The sequence below is a fragment of the Phaseolus vulgaris genome, chromosome 4 (assembly GCF_051622355.1).
Source record: "Phaseolus vulgaris cultivar YP4 chromosome 4, ASM5162235v1, whole genome shotgun sequence".
NCBI classification, from domain to species: Eukaryota; Viridiplantae; Streptophyta; class Magnoliopsida; order Fabales; family Fabaceae; genus Phaseolus; species Phaseolus vulgaris.
Window position 1 is genome coordinate 12,366,277 of NC_143501.1, and position 14,415 is coordinate 12,380,691.

At 32.2% G+C, this 14,415-nt stretch overlaps 1 protein-coding gene across 10 annotated transcripts; it reads right to left on the reverse strand.

Moving 5' to 3' along the window:
• Positions 1–276: 276 nt before the first annotated feature.
• Positions 277–9,427, reverse strand: LOC137837248 (nuclear factor kappa-B-binding protein). Of its 10 annotated transcripts, XM_068646199.2 has the most exons (12): positions 9,095–9,224; positions 8,900–8,927; positions 6,624–7,050; positions 6,378–6,514; positions 5,627–5,740; positions 5,466–5,549; positions 4,548–4,721; positions 3,266–3,422; positions 2,747–2,907; positions 2,508–2,634; positions 866–2,351; positions 277–793 (listed from the first exon to the last, which is right to left on the reverse strand). In XM_068646199.2, exons 3-12 carry the CDS (start codon positions 6,939–6,941, stop codon positions 615–617), a joined length of 2,937 nt encoding a protein of 978 aa, XP_068502300.1. In that variant the 5' UTR covers positions 6,942–7,050; positions 8,900–8,927; positions 9,095–9,224; the 3' UTR covers positions 277–614. The 10 variants fall into 10 exon arrangements, with proteins under 10 accessions (XP_068502300.1, XP_068502298.1, XP_068502296.1 ...); XM_068646197.2 differs by lacking the exon at positions 8,900–8,927 and having other exon boundaries at positions 8,971–9,427; XM_068646195.2 differs by lacking the exon at positions 8,900–8,927 and having other exon boundaries at positions 277–799; positions 8,971–9,427.
• Between the last annotated feature and the right edge of the window lie 4,988 nt (positions 9,428–14,415).

Sequence of the window (14,415 nt, forward strand, 5' to 3'; positions counted from 1 at the left end):
TGAGGAAAAGGAGATAACTTACCATTTATTATTTATAAATAATGATATTCCCATCAAAAATCAATTATTAATTATTAAAGGATAGAAATTTTAAAAAAAGACTTATAACTAAGTATAATGTCTTCCGATTAGGATTTGGAGTCTTATCGACTCAGAAAAAACCCATCTATGCTCATCTCCATGTGCTAAAACCTTATTTGGTTGCCACTGTGAATCATACACGACAATAAAAGCAATTGAATATGACCAGAACAATGAAAAAGAACTCAAACTAGGTGACTCAAAAAAGAGGGATCAGCCTCCAGCATTTCTTCTTCCAAAATTATTAAAGAATGTCTCTCTAGAAGCAAAGAAAAAAATAAATAAAAAATAAGAATAAAATATGTAACTTGCCTAAATAACCTTGGTTTCTTTCCTGCGCATCTAATATCTAGATATGTACAGGGTGTTGAGTTGGCCTCAGTATAGGTATGTACAGAAACCTATCTCATCTCACAGGGTATGTATACCCAGCTTCTCTGGATCTTTGCTTAAGTCAAAATTCTATCACATGGACAACTGTGCATTTCTTCTCACCGTCAAGCTTACTTCGGTAACATTCGGTAAAACATTCACTAGCGGTTCCATGACCTAAGGTATGGCTTTCCCATTTGATCATGTAATGATGAATTCTGATGTGGCAAGCCCATCCATGTTATATCATCAGGCACCAGACCACTAGGTGCTTCACGTCCAGTGAAGTAATCTAATGGATGAGAAGCCGGTGGTGCCATTGTGTTCACCCTTGGCGTACCTGCATCTACTAATCCATAAGTTCTGTGTGCAAGAAACTGGTCAGTATTTCTAACTGAATCATAAGGGCTACCTGAACGTAATTGATTACACTCTGACAGAATACTAAATAAACTCTGATCACAGCTTGCTCCAGTGCCAAGACTTTGACCTGAAAGACTACCACTGTCAGGTCCATTCCAGCTACCGCGTACTTGATGATCGGCAGGAAACCAATGATGACCAATAAAATCTCCAGTATTTAAGTGAGATTGGGAAGGCCCAGCTATGCGAGCATTATTAGTAGCCCAATCAGTCATACTTACTGCAGCCATTGGATCTTGCCTGGGTATTAACTGTTCTTGTCTGGGGATTATTTGATCTTGCCTGGGTATTAACTGTTCTTGTCTGGGGATTATTGGATCTCGCCTGGGTAGTAACTGTTCTTGTCTGGGGATCATTGGATCTTGCCTGGGGATTGTGTACCTTCCTCCATCTGAATAAATATTATGGGACATGTTTTCTGGCATGAAAACCTCAGTAGCTCTCCTGCGCCCCTGGTCCAATGTCAGTGACGTTTGCAAGGAGGGCTCCTTGAAATGACTGGAAAATTGACCATCACCCATCATAACATTGTTAGAAGTCTGGAAATCTAAATCAGCTCCTTTCTGTTCACGATGATAAGGTAACAGCCCCTCTCCTTTGAAGAGAGATTGAAGTAAGACATTTCGATCCTGGATTTGGTAAGAATTGAAAGTCCCGTCATCTAATTGCCTACCTAACAACTCTTTCCCTGTCTCTTGACGCAAATCAGCTTCAAGATCAATCATACGGGTTGGCTGCTCTTCACTGGCTTGAGGATCGGCCACTGATAACCCACTGGCAGTGTACTCATGAGTCACTGCAGAATCATAGTATGAATGCGGCATTTCAACTCCTTGCCATACATCACCACTAGAAGTGAAAGGCGCTACTTCATCAATGGAAACATCCCGAGAGTTCATATTCCTCGAATACTCATCTTTATTCGGTGAAGTATTATTTGATTTTGATAAAAGAATATTCTTTTCTGTATCCACACTCATCTGGTTGAACTCATCATCACCTCCAACATAAGAATTGTGCAGGGACTGATTCTCAGGGGACCTAGAAATAAAATCTTCACCATCTTTCATGTCAGAATGATCATTCAGACCTCCATCCTTCACCTGATCCTGAAGCTCATCACCTGAGTTTATATTATCCTCCCCCTGATCTCGAAGTTCACTTCCTGAGCTCACATTATCCTCATCCTGATCCTGTAGCTCACCTCCTGCATTCACGTTATCCTCATTCTGATCCTTTGCCTTGCCTCCTGAGCTAATGCTATCCTCGTCCTGATCCTGAAGTTCACTCCCTGAGTTGATGTTGTCCTCATCCTGATCCTGAAGTTCACTCCCTGAGTTGATGTTGTCATCATCCTGATCCTGAAGTTCACTCCCTGAATTAATGTTGCCCTTGACCTGATCATGAAGTTCACTCCCTGAATTCACATCATCCTGATCCTTAAGTTCACTACCTGAGTTTACATCATCCTCTTCCTGAGGGAAAATTTTTAATTACAGATATTTTAAGTATAGATATTATGAAAAAATGCACATGATATGGGACCAAGGATATTGAGAAACTGAAACGAGATATGCAACCAAATTATAGCAAATTATAGAAGACTCTAATAAGAAAACTCTACAACAAACCTCTATGAATGAATTTGATTTATCCTTCATCTCTGCCACCAAAGAATTTCTCACAGCATGTCTCCGTGTCTGTCTCTCTTTCCAATTTACATATGCTTCAGGGAGGTCATTGTTTACTAGTAGCAACCTATGCAAATAAAATATATTCTATTGAGAAATAAAGAGAAAAGTTTTAAAATGTAATCTGTTCATAGTAACATATTTGCATAAATGTATAGCCATGTGAACATCTCACTAACCAATGCTCCTGCAACTTCTTCTTTTCCTCTTTGACAAATATATTGTATGGTTGTACTTGAATTTTTTCAAGGTTACCCAAAACACGGTTAAGGGACCTAGATTGAATGCTTTTACCAGACTGCTTCATATTCTTAACAAGTTCATGTTGCTGCCTACTAATCTGAAATGAATGCATAAAGAAAACAATTACCAAATGCCCTAACAAAACAATATCTTCAGAATACTCCTCTTATGTTGTTATTAGATCCATATAACTGAAGTTACACTAAAATACCTAACCCCAACAAAGTAAAGGGAAACAAAGAAACAGCAGTTTGACATCACCGGAAAAAAATAAGTTAGCCACTGTCTAAATATTTATAAGTTTCAATGACAATAATTGATTTCAGATAATTCAGCAACTATTTTTGTCCCTCTAATAATTGATACTGAAGAGATAACTGACCCAGATACCATGCTGTTTCTCTGCCAATTAAGTATTGCTCGGAGAAGAAAACAAAATAAGTGGAGAGCCCAACCTTGATATATGACATGTATTTGTCTCCATCACTAGAATGACTGTTAAGTTTGGGCAGTTTGTCTCCTGTCTTGGGCTTTTCTCCCAAATTAGGCACTCTGTCCATAGAATCCATCAAATTTCTAGACTTACCTTTAACAATGTCTTTTTCAAGCACCCTGCCAAACAAATATTATTTCATAAACATGTTTACAGAAGGACTTATAGATCAAAATAAGGCCAAATAAACCATTTGATTGGAATAAAAATAAATACAAACCCAGAGGAATAAATTTTACCCCAAATGACCTTGTTCCTTATTACAGTTGTCATTCATGTACACTCAGCTATGTGATCACAGCAAAACATATAGCATGGATTATGGATTGATTACATTGAAGATCATTGTACAGTGGAAAATATTATAAAAAATCTAAGGAGATTTAAAGTAGGTGACCTTTTAAGTACAAAGTCAGAGGCTTCTTTCAATATTTTATAATTCATCAGTGCAGTAAACATCACAAGAGAAGAAGCAAAACTACACTAGGAACTCTTGCATTGCTAGTTGATGTTCCAAAATAACAGAACAGTTCCCAAATTCCAGGACAAATATGTCAACGGATTTTCTTATCCAAAGTGTCATCAAAATTCCTAAAGCTCTAAGTCCAGAAACTGAAAGCTTGGGTATACAAATAAAGATTGACTTCAGAATAAGATTTTCAGGAATTGCTCATGGTTATTTTGTTTAACCCAACTTTAAGAGATAAGGCTTGGAAGTTGTTTTTGTTACAACTGCAGAGATGATAAGAACCTCCATATAACTAAAAAAATGAAAGGGTGTAAGAAATTCCTTGTCACAGGAACAATGCAATGTGATGATGATGATAGGAACGATGAAGGAGAACCAAAAGCAGCTCTAAAAAAGAAGACAGTATGCCAAAAACAAAAAATAATAACAAACACAATGAGCAATGACAGGGTAATGAAGATGATATTAAACTAGTTATACAGATTGCATTAAACTCTAAAATGTGAGTTTTTCATCTGATTGGATGACACAAGTAATCGATTTAAAGTGAGTTACTAGGAAGTTCATTAATTCAAGCAGAAATCTTAATAATCCTAATAATTGACCCATGTACAGATATCTTAAATTTCTACATCACAGCTTTAACAGAACAATCTTCTACTTTGCGTAAGTGATGAAATCACTATAATCATAAAGAATTAAAATTTGACAGAGATTGCTGAGTTAAGAGAGTATATAAGTTCTAAATATTGCAGATTATGAATTCATTAGTTACCTTCTTTGAAGTTTATCATCTTTTCTCAGTGAGGAAATTTGGTTGTCACTACTACATGGTTTATCCTCTGCATCCCAGGAGCATGACTCGGATGTCCCTGTAACATTCCCATCATGATCATAAACTCTAGATTCAATCACTTTTGAGGGCATTCTTTTCTCTACATGCTTTGACCTGCGTAATTCAACATTTTTACATGATTAGCACTAAAAATTCCAAGATAGAAAGAGCAGAACCTCATTAAATCCAAGTTCAATAACCAATACTTTTGAGTGCCCAACATGAGATGATCACATGTAGCATAACAGAAGTACTTGCATATTAACAAAAACTACAACTATTTCATGACAGTAGCACTCATCATAACCCCTATCTCTACAATAAATTATAATCATTAATAAGTCAACTATCATCCATTTAGCACCAAAAAATAAAATCCACCAATTTGTTTCACCGAAGGATTTTATTTTAGTAACAGTTTAACATCAATTGAAACAAGATAAAATATTGATGCTTAAACAATCTAAAACTTTGTATCAGTAGACATATAAAACAGACATATACATATTGGATGAAGATATTGTCTACTGAAGACAGTAGTCGAGTTGAAAATATGAGAAAGCCCCATTTGATCATAGAAACATCAGAGAAAAGATTCTCAGGATTTTACCATCTTAAATTTCAAGTAGCATGAAGTCTCAAATTGATCAAGAATCAAAATTATCATCTGAAGGAGAATATGCATCGACCAACTTGTTCAAAAATGAGCTATCTTGTTACATTAAGGGAATTACTAATGCAGGTATTGAAAACAGCAACGGTATCATTTTTACAAAACGAACTACAGAATATGTGCCGTCCTAAATTTGAATGTCACTGTGTAGTGTATTTAGATTGCAATACATGGAAAGTGACAACCTCCATATCTTTTGCACAATCTCCTTTTCTGGATCTTTACAGCTTTGCCAGCTTTTCTTCAAGTTGGACAGAAATCCTATCATACTGCAAAATATAAGAATTACAATACTGGTTAAACAACATGCCAAAAATGATACATATTGAGCATGTACAATGCTTACTCATTATGATAATTATGTATGTGCGAGTAGTATTCTTTCTTCTCAGATTTAAGATGCTGTTCCCGGTAAACAATCATGTCTGGATGAAGATCACCTAAACAAAGCGAAGCACCCCTGCAAATATATATTTTAGACATTTCTGACTATGAAAAAGAAAAGATTTCCATGAATGATTAGCAGACTACATAAATAGCTTACCACGTCTTAATGATATTTTTCTCACAAGAAAAAAAGATCTTGATGAGATTGCAATATGATTTGGTCATAAAGAACAGAATTCATAAATTATCACAACCCAGATGGGTATACAGATTATTGCCTAATGGCATAATGAATATGAGGAAAGAAAAAAAAAACAGAATTGTAGAAATGAATAACAGAACAAAATTTCAACCAAATAAAATCCTTTCAAGTTGCAAAATTGAGAAATTTGTGTGCAGTAAAAGGGAGACCCAAGAAAACTGGTCAAGTGTGCTGTCAGATATAATAAAGCCAAGATAGAATATATGGTAAGAACTGAATGGAATTCAGAGCTGAAATACGCAATTAGTAATGCTGGTAAACTCAACCCAAAGATCAATAATAAAACCAAATCACACATTACCTCAATAACAAATCCACTGATTCATTCAAAATTTAAAAGTAAGAAATTGTCACATATAGCATGTACTTATGAGTAAAAGTGCTAAATATAGTAAGAGTGAGCAGATAATGTCTTTAAAGAAAAAAAATACAAAGAAGGAGATCTTGCCATTTTGAGAAGGGGTTTCCAAAGTTGAAGTTAATCCCAGAAAGTAAATCTTCCACAAGTTGATGTGGCTCAAAGTCCCTAGGAAGAAAATTCATTAGAAGGTTTCTCTCATTTTCTGATAAATGGGTCTTCCAAACCTGCCAATTGCCAAAAGTTTCATAGAGGATGATTTAGACATAATTCCTATACAAAATAAAATCTATTTTCCACTGTAAATAATAGAAACATACCACAACATGGTATTACCTCGTACGAAAGCACATCACTTAAATTATCTAAGTCAAAAATTTCTTGTGGCACTGTAAGCACATCTGCCACGAGTTTGTGACCATTGGCAACAGAATTGATAAATGGTTTTGTTTGTCTCCAACTGATGCCAACCTGTTCCCTCTTAGCAACAACTTTTTTCTGATTACCATCCCACTCAACAGAGATGTGAGATCTCATGTTTAAATCATTTTGAACTAATCCCAAATTCTTCCTTTTGATCCTTTGTTGCTCTCTAGAACCATAACCAGCAATGTTTGCACCATTTACTCGTTTTCTCCTCTGATCAGCAGCCATGGACACGAGAATAATTCTTCAAAAATACACTACGCCAAAATATAGCAAAACACCACCTTCTTGACTTCTAATGAACATCTTTCATCCATAAGTGACCTCACAGGCACCACTGGAAAACAATGTCATCATCTTTCCGTTTCCATGTCTAATATTCAGAAAAGTTAAACATTATTTTCTCTTTAAAAGTCACCACCCTTTACATAATATATTTTTGTATTCTTAGAATGTAACGCATCATTCTGTTCTTATCTTTATTCCATAAGAATAAGTACTAAGTTTAGAAGAAAATAAATATTTGACTCGATGCTTAATATTACAGAGCCAGAAATTTCCATTCCAATCAAGAGAGGTAAAAGGCCACATTTTTTTTGGCTAGAACAAATAAGTGTTTGCTTTGTACTTCTTTAGTGGAAAGTTTGGGTAAAATTGATTTTGAATCAATAGATGTGATTGACAGGTCTATCCAAATTAATTTGTACCACAAAATTACACAGGAATTTATTTCACCATTCCTCATTTAATGAAGATTGAATTTTATATTTATTTTCTCTACCAAACATAAAAGCAGAATGAAAAATAAAAATATCATTCCATTCCTGAGCAAACGTAGCAATAGAACAGGAATGGTTATTCCTCCGCCATTATATTCTAATTACGAGAACTCTCAAATCCACGCATTATGTAGGCCCTTAGTAGTATCACATCAACAAAACAACCAAGCAACTTAAAAATTCAGATAACATACAGAAGGGGATGTTATTCATAATGAATGTCTACGTGAAAATACCAATCCAATTAATATACTATAATACAAGTTTATACACTTGTTTCATAGTTGCACAACAAAACAAATGTAAAATAATTTATGCATATCGACTTGAGCTTATTGTAAAAAATTATGCTCTTTTTTTGCAGGCTTTCTGAAAGAGATTTTGAAAAAAATAAATTGTTTCCCACTAAAAGGATGCTTCGTAACACCCTCTCCAACTTCTCACTAGAATGGATTTCCCATGAACAAAAATTTACAATGGTTTTTCATATGATTTCTAGTCTCCACAAAGTAATCAATGCACATTGCCTGTTAGAAATATCACCAGTATCACGCATATTTCATAATAATCCCAATAAATAAAGCTTGCCCTCTTCAAATCAAGAAAGAACAGTGATAAGAAATACCGGTAAACCACAACAGATGGACAAGACTTGTAGCACATCTTTGAATAGTTCAATCAAAGTGGGTGGGGACAAATGTGAGCTTTTCGAAGTTTAGCCCATAACTAACATGCAAGTACAGCGAATCATGTGTTCAACAAGTCACGAGGATAAATGATAAAATATTCAAAAGCAGCAACAACAACAAAAATCATGCATGGTCATGAAAAAATGAAAAAAAAAAAAAAAACTGTGTATCTATTGTTTAATGTCAATAAAAAAATTAAATGAATATTCCTTATGCAAAAGATTATAGTTTTTGACAGGTTTTCAAATTCAATTATTTTTAACAACTCACAAAGCCTATATTGGATAAAATCCAAGTACCTTCAGAAAAAAAGACATCAGGCACACTCATTAAAATAAATTGCATATGTATCGCTCAATTGAGAATCAAGCAAAATATTAACAAACATTCCTTGTACAAAGACTTTTAGTTTACGCAGGTTTCCAAACAACCACACTCGTAGAGCGCAAGTACAAGTATATAAGCAAAAAATCAACCGAGTAATTTCCCCAGAATTACAATCCACAATGCAACTCAAAACTCAAACCAGTGATATTCAATCATTCAAATCACCAAACATAGTGAACGCCAGTGGTCTACACTCAACACCACCAACAACAACAAAAATCAAAAAACGAAAAAAAAAAAAACACTGAAATTTTTTCAATTCGAAAAATAAGCAAACCACCGAATTCCACATCGAATTTCAAACACCGCATCAGAATCGCATTCGAGTTACCTCCTTTCGCATCCGAAGCAGCGAAACCCTAAAAATCAGAAGAAAAAAAAAACACTGGTGAGAAAAATTACCAGTGAACAATTTCGCCGCGCCTGTTCCAGCAACACACGAAGCAGAACTCGAAGCTGCGCAATTAATTAATCCGAAAAAAAAAAGTTGAATAGAAATCGAGACAGGGATAGAATAGGCGATAACCTAAGAGCAAGGGCAGAGAGAAAGAGAGAGAAAAAAAAATCGAAGAGGTGGAGAGAGAAATATAGAGAGAGAGAGTGATAGAAGGTTTGGTATTATTAAGAGAGAGCATCGAGGAAAAGAGACACACACCACAATTGGCAGAAAGAGAGAGAGAGAAAGAGGATCAGACGACTGTGGTTTGGTTTCCCCTCGAAACCGTTATTTTCCGCATCGAATCTTGATGCAGCTTCGCGCGCGTGTAGCCTCGGCTCACCGGCTCCCGCACGTGCGAGATGCTTAGGGTATGTTGTGGATGCGGTTTGTGTTTGGTTTAGGATATGTCAACGACACAACGTGAAGAAAGAGGGCATGTGTTTTTTTTTTCTCCTAATTTGTTTGCTTTTTTTATTTATTTATTATTCATTGTTTATTTCTTTGTTTAGAAGGTGAATTAAATATGGGAACTCCACTGGGTGTTGGTAACAATCATTATAATTAAATTTTTATGGGACGTTGACTTTGTCGTCAACGGAACAGAATCTAGCATGGTAGGTGATAAATAAATAAATGTTTTTTTTTGGTATACGCCTCTTAACGAGATTTTTTGGTTGTGATGCCACTAAATTTTGAGATTAAAGGGTATTAATTATAATTATTTTAAAAGTTAATAAATTTATTGTATATAGTAAATTGTTATTTTAAATGATAGTGTAAAATTATTTTATATTATTCTAACATAACTTTTTTATAGGAAAACTATTTGAAAATACTAAAAAGGGAATATTTTGATTGAAAATTATATAAATGATGTTAAAAATAGTAAGGAGGCGCGTATAAAAAAAATATTTTTTAATATTATTATTTGTTACGTAATATGTGTTACCAGATAAATTATTTATGGAAAAATATTTGGATTTGGTAGGTAATATGGGACTAGATTTGACATTTGAATTTGGTTTTAGGGTTATATGGAATTAAATATAATATTTGGATTTCGTATATTAGTTAATTAATAACAAATTTTTGAAAGAAGTTTCTAAGATCTTTCTAGCGTAGTGTGAAAATACAAAACTCCAATCAAAGAAAGGAATGAAAGCTGGACTTTATCATATGGGGAAAAATAGTACCTTTGCTACAGAGGAAGTAAATTACAAATATTTTTATAAGAAATGTTTTTTGACATTAAAAATTGTGTGAAAAATAAATTTATCATAGTAAATATAAATAGTGATGAGACCAAAAAAATTGATTTAAATGTAAATTAAAATTGATTAAAGTTGGAATTAAAATTCTACGGCTCACTTGCAAATAACAAACATATCCACTGAATGTTGGGTAGGAGATATAAAAACAAAATAAACCCAATATAAGAGGTGAATAATTTTATTAAATTATGTTTTATTTTTATTTTTTTAGATTGCATAATACAATTAACGATTTTATGTCAAATCCAAACAGAATACATTATTTTGCTTATTTTTTATATTGTTATTATTTATTCAGTATTGAGATTATTATTAATAAAAAATAATTTCATACGATTTTAAGATAAAATTAGATTAGTTAATGATGACTAAAAATATTAAAGAAATTATAATTAATTTAATAAGTAATTATTTATATCTATTATTAACTAACATAAATAATGATTTTTAGATACCATTAAATATATTAATATATTATTAATACATTATTGTAATGAATAAGATAAAAAAAAATTATATATAATCTTAAAAGTTAACACTAATGAAATATAGATGCTTCGTTTTATAAATTTGTCAAACTTTATATTTTTTAACAATATAATAATCATGTATATAGTTTATTATAACTAATTTCATAAATTTATAATATTTAGCTTTTGAAACATTAAAATAAAATCAAAGTTAATGATAAACTATTAAATTTATGAAAAGCTTATAACTTAAGTACTCAAAAATAAAAAATTTATGATAAAGTTTATCATACAAAAAGTAAAAAATTCTAACTTTATTTAGTTTTGATCATTTTTTTCTACTCGTGGATATTAGAGTTGGAAATATTCATCAAACTCAAAATTCGCGAGAGACTTAGTTATTGCTGTTAAAGTGATTGTTTAATGTGGATCATGATTGATTGTTTTAAACAAATATTGATTTAATTAGGTAAAAATAATGGGTATATATATGTCATATTTACAACACAACAATTCATGTTATATATTATAATAATTATTATTATTATAATTATTATTATTATAATTATTATTATTATAATTATTATTATAATAATAATAAAGTTTACATATTTTAAAATTTGTAATTTGATTAAGTTCAAAATATGTGTTATATTTTAAGATTGGATTTCATCTTATCAAAAATATATTCAAATATCTTTAAATTTATTTGTTATAATAGTTATTAGTGTACGTAGGAAATTTCATCATCACATAATTTTATATGTAATGTTTGACAACAATTAATATATAATATTTTATTTAAAATTTGATCATTGTTAATGATTTTAAGCTACATGATTGTTCAATCAACAATACGTTGCTTTACAATTGCAAAAATGAAGCAAATTCATACAGCAAAATTTTTGGTTGGTTCGGTTCAAATTATTTTAGAGAGAAATTCAACTATTTATATTTTGATTAAGTGTTAGTAAACAAGAAAGTATAAAACATGATCATATGTATTTTGTTTATATGACAAAATGATTTTATTTAAAACAGATCAGTAGATGTTTAGTCTAATAGATTATATAATACTTCATAATCTCATTTTTATATGATAAACAATGTTTTATTGCAGAAACGATAAGTATATAGACTAAATGATGGAAATCCTTTAAGTTAAGATTGATTCCAATTGATGGAATTGATGGATAGATGGAAAACATTTATAGATGAAGTGTTTATGGATTTTTGAGTGGCAGGAAGGTGTTTTCTGAAAAAAGGTTTAACCAACTCTCAAGGAAAAAAATCTAGGAAAGAAAGTCTTAAAGAAGAGAAACTCTCCTAATGAACTTAACAATAAGCGAGTTGTAATTTTTGAATAAATTCTCTACTCATTTCAAGTTAAAAATACACTAAATTGAGCCTCCTATTTATAGAAGAAGTGGACATCCAAAACAAGACATAAATTCAAATTTGAATTCCCTAATAAGGTAATGAGTGAATCAAATGACACTTGTTCACTCGTGCTTTTCACACTTGCATCATGTGCAAAGTGTGAGCATGTGTATGTCCTAGGGTTTCTCTTGGGCTTAAGTGAGTGCAATTGAAACCCTAAATAGACTCTTCTAACCATAATCTAACCTTGATTTGCTTCCTCTGTCTGCCAAGATGATTCCTTAAACCATATGTTAACATCAAAGATCTCTTGGGATATGAATTAAAATTGTTATGCTTCAACAACTCCCTAACACATGCATTGTCTTCCGAAAAAGACTATCTAGCATGTACGGTTCTTCACTTTACACGATTTCAAGTAAATACACTTTAATCAAGGACACATAAGTACTACCAACTATCAAGATGTTTCTTTAAGAAGAGAAAAACATATAATGGATGCATGTAATATATTTAATGCAACATCTACGTTCAAGATGATCAGATGAAAGGAAGACTTTCAAATGAGTTGAAGCTGCTCAACATTCATAAAGGGATTTTCAACAACTCTTTTTTTCAACGCTTATATAACGACATTCTTTAAGAAGAAAAAGAGTAGGAAGAAGAGTTACGATTTGCAAAGTGATGAAATGTAGTTGATTTTTTTTAGCTTTAGAAAACTTTATATGAACATTGTTTATGTTGATTAACTAACTAGTATAGTGCTTAAACCTTGTATATGTCGTAAAACTCTATAGTCTTTAGTGAGAAAACCCTTGGGATCTTTTAGATCACCTTTTAGACAAATCTTTGGCTTAGCCAAGAGTGGTTGTGTTCTAAATAATACTTGATGGGTTAGCAAGGATCGGTTACGTTCCAAAAGAATACTCGACTTTTAGCCATAAGTTCCTAAGTGTTCAAATATTACTTCGGTTTTAGTTAAGAGTGGATATGTTCCAAACAACACTTGATGGTTTAGCCAGGAATGACTAGTTCCAAAAGAATACTCAATTTATAACTTGCAGCAGTAGTCTACATAATGAAATCCTTCAGTTAATTGAGAGTTTAACATAATCTGCTATGTTAGAAAAACCAATATAAAAATATGAAATAAATTCTACTTTCCCTTATCTTATTAGGATGACATACTATTAAATTTTGACTAACTTAAGAAGGAGAATTTTTCAAACTACGATTTTGAAGGTCTTTGACAAATCGTTTGTCTAGTTCAAAATTATCGTCTGATTGTGCATCATTAGATGATAATTGTGAAAATTTGTAAAAGGTTTTATACACAATTCAATCCTCCCTTCTTATGTATTTGACTAGTTTACACAAATTGCCTAACTAATTTCAACCAAACCAAACTGCACTACACATTTTTTTATTGGTCCAAACTCAAATCAAACCACACCACGAACATATCTAGTACTAGGTATTAGCCATTAAGCCCATAGTTGCACTTATGTGCACGCACACACACATATGCTATAAAAATAGGTCAAAACACAAGAAAGGAGTGTAGGGTTGTGTTTTAAAACTTTTTGTTTTTTTTCAATGTATCATGATGTTTTATGCTTGACAGACAATCTATCAAACAAAATATTTTCTAAAGTTTGGTTTGCAAATCTCTCCTAAGATTAGTTACAGTTAAATAACATTCAATCTAAAAAAATAAGGGAAATAAGGATTTACACTATTTTTTTATATTGGTTCATCTATTAACAAAGGCTACGTCCAATTCTCAATCAATTGATTAAGTTTCATTAGACAGACTACTGATGGAAGATATAAATGAGTATTATGTCAACTCCAACCACTCTTAGTCAACACTAAGTATTATTTGAACCGCAACCACTCATGGTTAAACATAGAATTATGTTTGAATCGTATTCACTCCTGGCTAAACACAAAGTATTATTGGAACACAACTACTATGGTCCAAACATAGAGTATTATTTGGAATGAAACCACTTCTGGATGAGACACAAGAGTATTCATTGAAACTCGACCACTCCTAGATAACATGAGCATTCTTTGGAACACAACCACTCATGGATAAGATTGAGTATTCTTTGGAACGTAACATGATGGAGGACTATCCTAACATCACAAGCCATCACACACATAGCTAAGAGAAGAATACCAACCTCAAGCTTTATGTTAGCTTGTATAAGGGTAGAATAAACTTTTCTTTAGGCCTTGTATTTATAGGTCATTTCTAAAGTAGGATAAAAATAACTCAAAG

What these genes read in the sequence shown, in the direction of transcription:
- LOC137837248 (XM_068646191.2), bottom strand. Translation starts at nt 6,941, where the DNA reads ATGGCTGCTGATCAGAGGAGAAAACGAGTAAATGGTGCAAACATTGCT. An exon ending in GTGATGTGCTTTCGTACGAG is followed by an intron (nt 6,515 to 6,623) that starts GTAATACCATGT and finishes GGCAATTGGCAG; the next exon opens with GTTTGGAAGACCCATTTATC. An exon ending in AATCAAATTCATTCATAGAG is followed by an intron (nt 2,352 to 2,507) that starts GTTTGTTGTAGA and finishes ATTTTCCCTCAG; the next exon opens with GAAGAGGATGATGTAAACTC.